This window comes from Chamaea fasciata, unplaced genomic scaffold (assembly GCF_029207755.1).
Source record: "Chamaea fasciata isolate MVZ Bird 193981 ecotype frontalis unplaced genomic scaffold, bChaFas1.0.hap1 SCAF_376, whole genome shotgun sequence".
Classification (NCBI taxonomy): Eukaryota; Metazoa; Chordata; class Aves; order Passeriformes; family Sylviidae; genus Chamaea; species Chamaea fasciata.
Genome location: NW_027094461.1, coordinates 24741 through 39114, shown reverse-complemented (window position 1 = coordinate 39114; position 14374 = coordinate 24741). Strand labels below are relative to the sequence as shown.

The following is a 14374-nucleotide window of genomic DNA, read 5'->3' as shown; positions in this document are numbered from 1 at the left end:
ACTGGTTTATACTGGGATGAACTGGGAGTGGGTTTGGGGTCACTGGTTTGTACTGGGATGGACTGGGAGTGGGTTTGGGGTCACTGGTTTGTACTGGGATGGACTGGGAGCGGGTTTGGGGTCACTGGTTTATACTGGGATGGACTGGGAGTGGGTTTGGGGTCACTGGTTTATACTGGGATGGACTGGGAGTGGGTTTGGGGGTCACTGGTTTATACTGGGATGGACTGGGAGTGGGGTTTGGGGTCACTGGTTTATACTGGGACGGACTGGGAGTGGGTTTGGGGGTTACTGGTTTGTACTGGATGGACTGGGAGTGGGTTTGGGGTCACTGGTTTATACTGGGAAGGCACTGGGAGTGGGTTTGGGGGTCACTGGTTTATACTGGGATGGACTGGGAGTGGGTTTGGGGTCACTGGTTTGTACTGGGATGGACTGGGAGCGGGTTTGGGGTCACTGGTTTATACTGGGATGGACTGGGAGTGGGTTTGGGGTCACTGGTTTATACTGGGATGGACTGGGAGTGGGTTGGGGTCACTGGTTTATACTGGGATGGACTGGGAGTGGGTTTGGGGTCACTGGTTTATACTGGGACGGACTGGGAGTGGGGTTTGGGGGGTTACTGGTTTGTACTGGGATGGACTGGGAGTGGGTTTGGGGTCACTGGTTTATACTGTGAGGGTCTGGGAGTGGGTTTGGGGTCACTGGTTTATACTGGGAGGGTCTGGGAGTGGGTTTGGGGTCACTGGTTTATACTGGAGGGTCTGGGAGTGGGTTTGGGGTCACTGGTTTATACTGGGAAGGCACTGGGAGTGGGTTTGGGGGTCACTGGTTTATACTGGGATGGACTGGGAGTGGGTTTGGGGTCACTGGTTTGTACTGGGATGGACTGGGAGTGGGTTTGGGGTCACTGGTTTATACTGGGAGGGTCTGGGAGTGGGTTTGGGGTCACTGGTTTATACTGGGATGGACTGGGAGTGGGTTTGGGGTCACTGGTTTATACTGGGACGGACTGGGAGCGGGTTTGGGGGTCACTGGTTTATACTGGGATGGACTGGGAGTGGGTTTGGGGTCACTGGTTTATACTGGGATGGACTGGGAGCGGGTTTGGGGTCACTGGTTTATACTGGGATGGACTGGGAGTGGGTTTGGGGTCACTGGTTTATACTGGGATGGACTGGGAGTGGGTTTGGGGTCACTGGTTTATACTGGGATGGACTGGGAGTGGTTTGGGGTCACTGGTTTATACTGGGATGGACTGGGAGCGGGATTGGGGGTTACTGGTTTATACTGGGATGGACTGGGAGCGGGTTTGGGGTCACTGGTTTATACTGGGAATGGGTTTGGTGGTTACTGGGAGGGAACTGGGACAAACTGGGACAAACTGGGACGAATCGGGCGCCATCACTTTATTGAACCCGCGGAAAAGGGGGCGGAGCCAATCCCACACCACGCCCACCACCGGAAGTGCCGCCGTCAGAAGGGGGCGTGTCTGGAGGGCAGCCAATCAGCCGAAGGTGACGTCAACGCCAGGGAGGAGCTCGGCCAAGTGGGCGGGGCCGTCGGGGGGTGGAGCTTAGCGGGGTCTCAGCCAATCCCAGCTGGGCCAGTCGGGGCCAGGCGGCCAATGAGGTGAGAGCAGAGGCGTGGCTAATGGCTGAGGGCGTGGCCAGTTAGACCACGCCCACTGCCAGCTAAGCCACGCCTCTCAGCGGGGGAATGACCGCCCAGTATGGACCAGTACAAACCAGTACAAACCAGTACGGACCCACGGGGCTGCCCAGGGCCCTCCCAGTTTCCCTCCCAGTATAAACCAGTAACCCCCAAACCCATTCCCAGTTTCCTCCCAGTTCATCCCAGTGACCCCAAACCCACTCCCAGTCCATCCCAGTATAAACCAGTGACCCCAAACCCACTCCCAGTCCATCCCAGTATAAACCAGTGACCCCAAACCCACTCCCCAGTCCATCCCAGTATAAACCAGTGACCCCAAACCCACTCCCAGTCCATCCCAGTATAAACCAGTGACCCCAAACCCACTCCCAGTCCATCCCAGTATAAACCAGTGACCCCGAACCCACTCCAGTCCATCCCAGTATAAACCAGTGACCCCAAACCCGCTCCCAGTCCATCCCAGTACAAACCAGTGACCCCAAACCCGCTCCCAGTCCATCCCAGTATAAACCAGTAACCCCGAACCCACTCCCAGTCCATCCCAGTATAAACCAGTGACCCCCAAACCCACTCCCAGTCCATCCCAGTCCCTCCCAGTCCCTCCCAGCCCCCGTCCCAGTATAACCCAGTATAAACCAGTCTCCGTACGGTTCCAGTCCAGGCGCAGCAGCCGCAGGCGGGGGAGGGGCGGGGCCACGCCCACTTCGGACACGCGGTTCCGGGACAGGTCCAGCTCCTGCGGGTCACTGGTTTGTACTGGGAGGGGACTGGGAGGGACTGGGATGTACTGGGAAGGAACTGGGATGGACTGAGACAAACTGGGAGGGAACTGGGATGGACTGGGATGAACTGGGAGTGGGTTTGGGGTCACTGGGATGAACTGGGATCAAACTGGGATGAACTGGGATGTCCCTGCTGGGTCACTGGGCCGTACTGGGATGAACTGGGACCTTACTGGGAGTGGGTTTGGGGTCACTGGGATGAACTGGGATCAAACTGGGATGAACTGGGATGTCCCTGCTGGGTCACTGGGCCGTACTGGGATGAACTGGGACCTTACTGGGAATGGGTTTGGGGTTACTGGGAGGGACCTGGGAGGGACTGGGCCATACTGGGCGTTACTGGGATTGGGTTTGGGGCTACTGGGATCGAACTGGGACAACGTGGGATGAACTGGGAGTTACTGGTTTATACTGGGATGAACTAGGATGGACTGAGATCAAACTGGGAGGGAACTGGACAAACTGGGACGAACTGGGATGGACTGGGATCGAACTGGGATGGACTGGGATGGACTGGGACGAACTGGGATGGACTGGGATCGAACTGGGATGGACTGGGATGGACTGGGATCGAACTGGGATGAACTGGGATGGACTGGATCGAACTGGGATGAACTGGGATTGAACTGGGATGGACTGGGATCGAACTGGGATGAACTGGGATTGAACTGGGATCAAACCGGGAGGGCACCTGGCGTTACTGGGATGCGTTACTGGTGTAACTGGGAGCCCATAGTGATCTATACTGGCCTATACCAGCCTATACTGGTCTATACTGATTCATAGTGGTCTATACTGGTCTATACTGGTCTGTACTGGTCTGTACTGGTCTGTACTGGCGTCTCACCCGCAGCCTCCGCAGCGCTCCCAGCGCCGCCGGCAGCGCCCGCAGCTCGTTCCCGCTCAGCTCCAGTCGGGTCACGCCCGTCAGCCGCTCCAGGAGGGGCAGCGACGTCAGGCCCTGCACCAGTAGAGACCAGTATGAACCAGTAAGAACCAGTACGGACCGCTAGAACCCCGTATAAACCCCCAGCGCCAGTATGGACCAGTATGGACCAGTATGAACCAGTATGAACTCAATTACGGCGCGGTCAGGCGCTCCAGGAGGGGCAGTGATGTCCCAGTATGAACCAGTATGGACCAGTATAACCCATTATAAACGAGTAGGGACCAGTATAAACCAGTATAACCCATTACAAACCAGCGTAACCCATGAAAACCAGTATAAACCAGTATAAACCAGTATAACCCATTATAAACCTGTATAAGCCAGTATAACCCATTATAAACCAGTATAACCCATAAAAACCAATATAAACCAGTATAAACCAGTATAACCCATTATAAACCTGTACGGACCAGGATAAACCAGTATAACCCATTATAAACCACAATAAACCTGTATAAACCAGTATAAACCAGTATAACCCATAAAAACCAGTATAAACCAGTATAAACCAGTCACCCCAAAAACCCCTCCCAGTATAAACCAGTATAAACCAGTCACCCCCAAACCCGCTCCCAGTATAAACCAGTATAAACCAGTGACCCCAAACCCACTCCCAGTCCATCCCAGTATAAACCAGTGACCCCAAACCCCCTCCCAGTCCATCCCAGTACAAACCAGTGACCCCAAACCCACTCCCAGTCCATCCCAGTATAAACCAGTGACCCCCGAACCCACTCCCAGTCCATCCCAGTATAAACCAGTGACCCCGAACCCACTCCCAGTCCATCCCAGTATAAACCAGTGACCCCAAACCCACTCCCAGTCCATCCCAGTATAAACCAGTGACCCCAAACCCACTCCCAGTCCATCCCAGTATAAACCAGTGACCCCAAACCCACTCCCAGTCCATCCCAGTATAAACCAGTGACCCCAAACCCACTCCCAGTCCATCCCAGTATAAACCAGTGACCCCAAACCCACTCCCAGTCCATCCCAGTACAAACCAGTGACCCCAAACCCACTCCCAGTTCATCCCAGTATAAACCAGTGACCCCAAACCCACTCCCAGTTCATCCCAGTATAAACCAGTGACCCCAAACCCACTCCCAGTCCATCCCAGTATAAACCAATGACCCCAAACCCACTCCCAGTCCATCCCAGTATAAACCAGTGACCCCAAACCCGCTCCCAGTCCATCCCAGTATAAACCAGTGACCCCAAACCCACTCCCAGTCCATCCCAGTATAAACCAGTGACCCCAAACCCCCTCCCGGCCCAAACCAGTCCAAACCAGTATAAACCAGTATAAACCAGTCCACCTTGGCGCTCAGGCTGAGCTCCTCCCCCGCTCCCAGTATACCCAGTACGGCCTCGAAGCGGGACTGGACGTCGGCCACGAAGCCCGAGCGCAGCGGGTCGGCCTCCTGCACCAGTATAAACCAGTATAAACCAGTATAAACCAGTATGAACCAGTATAAACCAGTACAAACCAGTATAAGCCAATACAAACCAGTGCAAGCCAGTATAAACCAGTATGGACCAGTATAAACCAGTAAGCCCCAAGGTTTCCTCCCAGGAGCGTCCCAAATCCCTCCCAGTACAAACCAGTAACCCCAGAATTCCCTCCCAGTACAAACCAGCGACCACAGAATTCCCACCCAGTATAAACCAGTATAAACCAGTACAAACCAGTAACTCCCCCCAAACGCCCTCCCCTGTTCGGCCCTGAAAACCCTCCCAGTCCAAACCAGTCCAAACCATTCTAAACCAGTCCAAACCATTCTAAACCAGTCCAAACCAGTATAAACCAGTATAAACCAGTATGAACCAGTATAAACCAGTCACCTGGAGGCTCCTCAGGTGCTCCCGGATCTCGTGGGCGTGGCCTCGGGGGTCCAAGGCCGCCAAGAGCAGCGACAGGGTCAGCAGGCAGCCTGCAACCAGTATAAACCAGTATGGACCAGTACGGACCAGTACGGACCAGTATGGACCAGTATGAACCAGTATGGACCAGTACGGACCAGTATGGACCAGTATGAACCAGTATGGACCAGTATGGGCCAATATGGACCAGTACGGACCAGTACGGACCAGTATGGACCAGTATGGACCAGTATGGACCAGTATGGACCAGTATGAACCAGTACGGACCAGTACGGGCCAGCATGGACCAGTATGGACCAGTATGGACCAGTATGAACCAGTATGGGCCAATATGGACCAGTACGGACCAGTATGGACCAGTATGGACCAGTACGGACCAGTATGGACCAGTATGAACCAGTATGGACCAATATGGACCAGTACGGACCAGTACGGACCAGTATGGACCAGTATGGACCAATATGGACCAGTACGGACCAGTACGGGCCAGCATGGACCAGTATGGACCAGTATGAACCAGTACGGACCAGTATGGACCAGTATGAACCAGTATGGGCCAATATGGACCAGTACGGACCAGTACGGACCAGTATGGACCAGTATGGACCAGTATGAACCAGTACGGACCAGTATGGACCAGTATGGGCCAATATGGACCAGTACGGACCAGTACGGACCAGTATGGACCAGTATGGACCAGTATGAACCAGTACGGATCAGTACGGGCCAGCATGGACCAGTATGGACCAGTATGAACCAGTATGGACCAGTATGGACCAGTATGAACCAGTGTGGACCAATATGGACCAGTATAAACCAGTATGGACCAGTACAGACCAGTATGGACCAGGTTTGGGGCAATTTTGGGGGTTTTTGGGGGGATTTTTGGGGATTTTTCGGGGGGATTTTTTTGGGAATTTTTTGGGAATTTTGGGGGTTTTTTTTTGAGGATTTTTTTGGGGATTTTTTTTTTCAGGAATTTTTGGGATTTTTTGGGGGGTTTTTGGGAGGATTTTGAGGGATTTTTGGGGGTTTTTTTCAGGAATTTTTGGGAATTTTTGGGGGGTTTTTTTGGAGGGATTTTTTTGGGATTTTTGGGGGTTTTTTATATGAAATTTTTGGGGGGTTTTGGGGGATTTTGGGGGGGGGATTTCTGGGGATTTTTTGGGGATTTTTTATCAGGAATTTTTGGGATTTTTTGGGGTTTTTTTCGGGGGATTTTTTGGGGATTTTTGGGGGGATTTTTGGAGTTTTTTTATCAGGAATTCTTGGGATTTTTTGAGGGATTTTTTGGGGTTTTTTGGGGGACTTTTTCCCAGGAATTTTTGGGATTTTTTGGGGGATTTTTGGAGGTTTTTTGGAGTTTTTTTATCAGGAATTCTTGGGATTTTGAGGGGATTTTTTGGGGATTTTTTATCAGGAATTTTTGGCATTTTTTGGGTTTTTTTCGGGGGATTTTTGGGGGGATTTTCGGGGGATTTTTTGGGGGATTTTTTGGGAATTTTGAGGATTTTTGGGGGATTTTTGGGGATTTTTTGGGGATTTTTTGGGGATTTTTTGGGGGATTTTTTGGGGGATTTTTGGGGGATTTTTTGGGGGGATTTTTTGGGGTTTTTTGGAGATTTTTTTGGGATTTTTAGGGGAATTTTTGGGGATTTTTTAGGGGGGATTTTTTGGGGATTTTTTGGGGGATTTTTTTGGGATTTTTTGGGGGATTTTTTTGGGATTTTTTGGGTTTTTTGGGGATTTTTTGGGTTTTTTTGGGGGATTTTTTTGGGATGTTTGGGGGATTTTTGGGGGGGATTTTTTGGGGATTTTTAAGGGATTTTTGGGGGATTTTTGGGGGATTTTGGAGAGTTTTTGGGGATTTTTTTGGGGATTTTTTTGGGGATTTTTGGGGGGATTACGGGGGATTTTTTGGGGAGATTTTGGAGAGTTTTTGGGGATTTTTTTGGGGATTTTTTTGGGGATTTTTGGGGGGATTACGGGGGATTTTTTGGGGATTTTTTGGGAAGATTTTGGGGAGTTTTGGGGGATTTTTTGGGGTTCTTTTTTTCAGGAATTCTGGGATTTTTTGGGGTAATTTTGGGGGGATATTTTGGGGTTATTTTTGGGGTGATTTTGGGGATTTTTTGGGTCATTTTGGGGTTATTTTTGGGGTAATTTTAGGTGGTTTTGGGGTCATTTGGGGGCTATTTTTGGGGTAATTTTGGGGATTCTGGAGGGAATTTGGGGGTTATTTTTGGGGTCATTTTTGGAGTGACTTTGGGGTAATTTTGGGGATTTTTGGGGTTATTTCTGGGGTTACTTTTGGGGTAATTTTTGGCGGTTTTGGGGTGATTTTTAGGGTGATTTTTTGGGGTAATTTTGGGGATTTTTTGAGGCATTTTTGGGGTAATTTTGGGCGGTTTTGAGGTCATTTTGGGGTCATTTTTGGGGCGATTTTGGGGTGATTTCGGGGTGATTTCGGGGTGATTTTTGGGGTAACTTTGGGTCATTTTGGGGTCATTTTTGGGGTGATTTTGGGGTGATTTTGGAGTGATTTCGGGGTGATTTTTGGGGTTTTTCCGGGGTAACTTTGGGGTCATTTCTGGGGCGAATTCCTGTGATTTTCGGGATTTAATTTCGGGTTAATTTGGGGCCGTTTCGGGGTCTCTCACCTCGGCTCCGCGGCTCCAGCTCCAGCAGCTCCCGGCACATCCTCACCTGCTCCTGCAGCACCTGAGCCTCGGCCACGCCCACTTCCGGCCTGCGGGCGGGGCCAGGGCATTCAGAAAGGGGCGTGGCTTGTGCAAAAAGGGGCGTGGTTTCACGCCGCACAGCACTGCTGGGCGGGGCTTGAACCCAGCGGGGAAAAATGGCAGCTAGATGTGGGCGTGGCTTAATTAGGAGGCGTGGTCTGGGTGTTAAAGAGGCGTGGCTTAACCCCATAGGGATAAACAGCACGTTTTAAGTGGGCGTGGCTCAGTAAAGAAGGCGTGGTTGAACCCATAGGGATGGATAGCAGTGCTGCGTGGGCGTGGTTTCATTAAAAGGGGCGTGGTCTAAAGAATCGGGGTGGAGCTTGCTCTCAATAAGGATAAAGGGCAGGTCCAGGTGGGTGTGGCTTACAAAAAAGGGCGTGGCTTAGCCTATATCAATATATTGGCCAAGTCAATGTGGGCGTGGCTAAAGCAAGGGGGCGTGGCTCACCAGAACAGCTCCCGCTCCTCGATTGGCTCCTGCCACCAAGCCTCGGCCTCACCTGGCAGAGAAAAACAAAGGCGCGGCCAGGTGAGGAAAAATGGGCGTGGCTAGGAGCGGGCGGGTTCAGGAAGGGGCGTGGCCTCACCCGGCTGCAGCGTCACCTCCCGGAGGGCGGAGTCAGGCTCCCAGGTGACCTCCAGGCGGGCGGGGCTGTCGGCGGGCGGGGCGGGGAGGGGACACAGCTGACGTCACCCGTTAAGGCGCGCCAGGTCCGAAGCGACCACGCCCCCCTCCTCCCCAAGCCACTCCCACCTCTTAACCCCGCCCTCCTCCTGCTTTTAGGATACCCAGGTGTGGCTGGGGCGTGGCCGGCCCTCCCCTGAGCGCCAAGGGCCGGCCAGGGCGGAGCCGTTCAGCGTCGCCCTCACCTGCGGCCGCTCGGGGTTCACCTGCGGGCGGGTCACGGCGTCAATTTCCCCCCAGGTGAGTTTATTTTCGGGAAAAGGGGCGGGGCGGACACGCCCAGGCGTCTCGGCTCACCTTGACGGGCCGGGAGAAGACGACGGCCAACAGCTCGTCCTCGCGGTCGGCGTGGACGCCGACGAGCCGCGGCGGCGGCGAGGCTGCCGGAGCCGGGGGGGGGGTGGGGCAGGGGGCGGAGAGAGAGGGAACAATCCCGAAAAATCAGCGCCGGGGGGGGGCGGGGCGATGCCACGCCCACTCCCCTCCCCCCCAAAAAAAATAATAAAAGATCCGGGTGGGAGCGAGGAATGCTGGGATACCTCGGGAGAGGACGCAGCGCAGGTAAACCCAGGCGCTTTGGTCCGTGGGGTCGGTGAAGACGGCGTTCTGCACCAGCTCCAGCTCTGGCGGAAATCCCAAAAAAAACCAAAATGGGTGGAGCCTCCCAAAAAAAAACCCACTTTGAGGGGTGGGGTGGGGACACGCCCAGATTGGAAAGGGGGCGGAGCCAGGAAACCCAACGAGGCTTTTTGGGGGAGAGGCCGGGTGGGTTTTTCATCCCCCGCCCCACTCCCCGGTGTTTTTGTTTTGATTTTTTATTTTTTATTCTTCCCGCCTCACCTTCCCGGAGTTTTTCCGGAGGCAGCCAGCCGGGCCGGGCGTGGCCGGAGCGCCGGGCGGGTGCCAGCAGGCGGAGGCGGTGATGCCAAGCCGAGAAGTTGGAGAAGTCGCGGGCCAGCAAAGCGCCGGCGAAGCTCAGCTCGGCCTGGACGTCCCGCCCGGCCGCCAGCGCCCGCCGGTGCTCCCAGGCGTGGACTGCCGGGAGACCAGGACACACCAGTGAGGAGATGGCGCGGGGCAATCGCCGCGGGGGGATTTTGGGACGGGGGAGGGGGAGGCCAGGTGGGCCGAAAGAGAGCCGCGCCCCCCCGGACAGCCCCATGCCAGTATAAACCAGTCCAAACCAGTATAAACCAGTCCAAACCAGAATAAACCAGTCCAAACCAGTCCAAACCAATCCAGCCCAGTCCATCCCAGTCCCCTCCCAGTTCATCCCAGTCCATCCCAGTCCCTCCCAGTTCCCCCCCAGTCCATCCCAGTCCCTCCCAGTTCCCTCCCAGTCCCTCCCAGTTCCCCCCCAGTTCCCCCCCAGTCCTCTCCCAGTCCCCCCCAGTCCATCCCAGTCCATCCCAGTCCATCCCAGTCCCTCCCAGTCCCTCCCAGTCCATCCCAGTCCCTCCCAGTCCCCCCCCAGTCCCCCTCAGTCCCTCCCAGTCCATCCCAGTCCCTCCCAGTCCCTCCCAGTCCATCCCAGCCCCCTCCCAGTCCCTCCCAGTCCCTCCCAGTCCATCCCAGTCTCTCCCAGTCCCTCCCAGTTCCCTCCCAGTTCCCTCCCAGTCCCCCCCAGTCCCCCCCAGTCCCTCCCAGTCCCTCCCAGTCCCTCCCAGTCCCCTCCCAGTCCCCCCCAGCCCCTCCCAGTCCCCCCCAGCCCCTCCCAGTCCCCCCCAGTCCCTCCCAGTTCCATCCCAGTCCATCCCAGTCCCTCCCAGTCCCCCCCAGTCCCCCCCCAGTCCCCCCCAGTCCCCCCCCAGTCCCCCCCCAGTCTCCCCCAGTCCCTTCCCAGTCCCTCCCAGTTCCCTCCCAGTCCCTCCCAGTCCCCCCCAGTCCCCCCCAGTCCCTCCCAGTTCCATCCCAGTCCATCCCAGTCCATCCCAGTCCCTCCCAGTTCCCCCCCAGTCCCCCCCAGTCCCCCCCCAGTCCCCCCCCAGTCTCCCCCAGTCCCTTCCCAGTCCCTCCCAGTTCCCTCCCAGTTCCCCCCCAGTCCCCCCCAGTCCCCCCCAGCCCCTCCCAGTCCCCCCCAGCCCCTCCCAGTCCCTCCCAGTCCCCCCCCAGTCCCCCGCAGTCCCCCCCAGTCCCTCCCAGTATGAACCAGTCCCCCCAGCGCGGCGCGCTCACAGTTGCGGGAGTCGGCCGCCAGCAGGCGCTCGCACAGCGCCAGGTCCTCCCGGCCGCCGGGGGGCGCCGGGGCCTGGCCCAGCACCCAGCTCCGGTGGTGCCACGCCCCGTAAGATTTGGGGTTCACCCCCAGGCACTGGGCCACGAAGGAGAGCTCCGAGGGCACCCTGGGACCAGTGGGGACCAGTATGAACCAGTACGGACCAGTACGGACCGGTACGAGCGGTAAAAACGGGTAAAAACCGGCGAAAACCGGTGAAAACCAGGGAAAACCAGTGAAAACCAGTAAGAAACTGCGCTTGGCAAACTGGTAGAGACTGCTATTGGCCACTACAGACCAGTAAAGACCAGTATGAACCAGTAAGAACCAGTACAGAACAGTATAAGCGGTAAAAATGGGTAAAAACCAGTAAAAACCAGTGAAACCCAGTAGAAACCAGTGAAAACCAGTAAAAAACAGCGCGTGGCAAACTGGTAGAGACTACTATTGGCCACTACAGACCAGTAAAGACCAGTATGAACCAGTTAGAACCAGTACGGAACAGTATGAGTGGTAAAACCGGGTAAAAACCAGTAAAAACCAGCGAAAACCAGTAAAAACCAGTAAAAACCCGTTTAAACCAGTGAAAACCAGCGAAAACCAGTAAAAACCAGTAAGAAACAGTGCGTGGCACACTGGTAGAGACCATTATGGACCATTACAGACCAGTAAAAACCAGTATGGACCAGTAAGGACCAGTATAAGCGGTAAAAATGGGTAAAAACGGGTAAAAACCAGTAAAAACCAGTTAAAACCTGCTTAAACCAGTGAAAACCAGTAAGACCCAGTAAAAACCAGTAAGAAACAGTGTGAGACAAACTGGTAGAGACTATTATGGACCATTAAAGACCAGTAAAAACCAGTATGAGCCGGTAGAAACCAGTAAGAACCAGTAGCAATCAGTATAAGCGATCAAGCCCAGTACAAACCAGTACAAACCAGTACAAAGCCAACCAGTACGGCCCAGTATAAACCAGTACAGCCCAGTAAGGGCTGTCGCAGTCCCACTCGAACCCTTCCCAGCGCCCTCCCAGTCCAAACCAGTACGAACCAGTACGACCCAGCGGCCTCCCAGTCCAAACCAGTATAAACCAATACGACCCAGCGGCCCTCCCAGTCCAAACCAGTATAAACCAGTACGAACCAGTCGCCTCCCAGCGCGGCCAGGGCGCGGCGCCGCAGGTTCCAGCAGGTGCCGACGTCGGGATTGGCCGCCAGGACGGCGGCCGACAGGGAGAGCACCTGGGCCGGGGGCGCGCCCTGCCGGGCAGGTGAGCACCAGTATAAACCAGTATGCACCAGTACGGACCAGTATGGACCAGTACGGACCAGTATGGACCGGGAGAAACCGATATAAACCGGTATAGCGCAGTTCGGTCCCAGTGTAAACCAGTAACGCCCTTCAGAGACGTCGCGCTTCGAACCGGGAACTCCCAGTTCCCTCCCAGTAAGGCCAGACCCCCTTCCCAGTATAAACCAGTAACTCCCAGTGACCCCCAAACCCACTCCCAGTCCATCCCAGTATAAACCAGTGACCCCCAAACCCACTCCCAGTCCATCCCAGTATAAACCAGTGACCCCAAACCCACTCCCAGTCCATCCCAGTATAAACCAGTGACCCCAAACCCACTCCCAGTCCATCCCAGTATAAACCAGTGACCCCAAACCCACTCCCAGTCCATCCCAGTATAAACCAGTGACCCCCAAACCCACTCCCAGTCCATCCCAGTATAAACCAGTGACCCCAACCCCACTCCCAGTTCATCCCAGTACAAACCAGTGACCCCAAACCCGCTCCCAGTCCGTCCCAGTACAAACCAGTGACCCCAAACCCACTCCCAGTCCGTCCCAGTATAAACCAGTGACCCCAAACCCACTCCCAGTCCGTCCCAGTATAAACCAGTGACCCCAAACCCACTCCCAGTCCGTCCCAGTATAAACCAGTGACCCCAAACCCACTCCCAGTTCATCCCAGTATAAACCAGTGACCCCAAACCCACTCCCAGTCCATCCCAGTACAAACCAGTGACCCCAAACCCACTCCCAGTTCATCCCAGTACAAACCAGTGACCCCAAACCCACTCCCAGTCCATCCCAGTATAAACCAGTGACCCCAAACCCACTCCCAGTCCCTCCCAGTATAAACCAGTGACCCCAAACCCACTCCCAGTCCATCCCAGTATAAACCAGTGACCCCAAACCCGCTCCCAGTCCATCCCAGTATAAACCAGTGACCCCAAACCCACTCCCAGTCCATCCCAGTATAAACCAGTGACCCCAAACCCACTCCCAGTCCCTCCCAGTATAAACCAGTGACCCCAAACCCGCTCCCAGTCCATCCCAGTTCACCCCAGTGTCCTCCCAGTGCCCCTCCCAGTATAAACCAGTACAAACCAGTACCCCCAGTAAGGCGTCCATGGCCTCCCGGTACTGCCTCAGTTTCTCCTCCCGCTGGCGGCGCCGGGCGGAGTCCGGGGGGCGGAGCTTGAGCCGCCCGTGCTGGGAGAGACTGGGTTATACTGGGAGGGACTGGGAGGGAACTGGGAGGGACTGGGAGGGACTGGGATGGACTGGGGGGGGACTGGGATGGACTGGGATGGACTGGGATGGACTGAGAGCGAACTGGTTTATACTGGGAGGGAACTGGGATGGACTGGGAGCGAACTGGTTTATACTGGGAGGTAACTGGGATTGGATTTGGGGTTACTGGGAGTTACTGGTTTGGACTGGGAGGGGACAGGGCCCGACTGGGAGTTCCTGGGACCTTACTGGGAGTGGGCTTGGGGTGACTGGGCTGAACTGGAGCCATACTGGGCTGGAACTGGGTTAAACTGGGAGGGACTGGGACAAACTGGGAGCGCCGGCCGGTTCCATTCCCTGAGGGCGGGGGGGGGGGGGGGTGGGGGCGGGGTTCCGTTCCCTCACCATTCTCTCAGCCGGGGGGGAGGACGCGCGGCGGGAGATCCGGGAGCTGCGGGCGGCTCCCGGTGGATCCCGGTGATCCCGGTGGATCCCGGTGGATCCCGGTGGATCCCGGTGAGATCCCGGTGAGATCCCGGTGATCCCGGGGCCGCTTTGATCCCGCCGGGACTCACCGGAGCGGCGGCGGCGGCGGCTGAGGGGAGCGGCGCGTGGGATGCCGGGAATGGCGGCGGCCGCCGCGGGGCACGCTGGGATACACCGAGGCACCGGGCGGTGCGTGCCTGAGCAATGCGGCGCGCGGGGTATGACGGGATGTACCGAGGCACACAGAGCGGCGCGCGGGGAGTGACGGGATATACCGAGGCGCGCGCAAAGCAGCCCGCGAGGCATGACGGGATATACCGGGGCGCGCAACGCGGCGCCATGTTCAGCGGCGGGTCCCGCCTGCCCGGCGAGCGCCCCGTGGGCCATGCAAATTTATGCAAATGAGAGGCGAAATTAAGCGCAATTCAGTCGCTG

The 14374-nt window shown here is 55.9% G+C and overlaps 1 protein-coding gene across 1 annotated transcript; it reads right to left on the bottom strand.

Annotated features, from left to right (window-relative positions):
• Positions 1–1392: 1392 nt before the first annotated feature.
• Positions 1393–14073, bottom strand: RABGGTA (Rab geranylgeranyltransferase subunit alpha). Its single transcript, XM_066208613.1, has 16 exons — positions 13859–14073; positions 13334–13432; positions 12078–12193; positions 10894–11060; positions 9559–9753; positions 9258–9341; positions 9016–9098; positions 8823–8924; positions 8621–8717; positions 8482–8533; positions 7950–8038; positions 5251–5339; positions 4725–4829; positions 3304–3417; positions 2323–2410; positions 1393–1657 (listed from the first exon to the last, which is right to left on the bottom strand). The coding sequence occupies exons 1-16, from the start codon at positions 13859–13861 to the stop codon at positions 1524–1526; spliced, it is 1617 nt and encodes a 538-aa protein (XP_066064710.1). The 5' UTR covers positions 13862–14073; the 3' UTR covers positions 1393–1523.
• Between the last annotated feature and the right edge of the window lie 301 nt (positions 14074–14374).

Bases quoted from the DNA above. Each gene is read 5' to 3' on its own strand.
- RABGGTA (XM_066208613.1), bottom strand. The intron at 8,718-8,822 runs GTATCCTAAAAG...GGGTGACGTCAG, and splicing joins CACGCCCCAGCCACACCTGG to CTGTGTCCCCTCCCCGCCCC. The intron at 3,418-4,724 runs GTGGACTGGTTT...CTACTGGTGCAG, and splicing joins AGCTCAGCCTGAGCGCCAAG to GGCCTGACGTCGCTGCCCCT.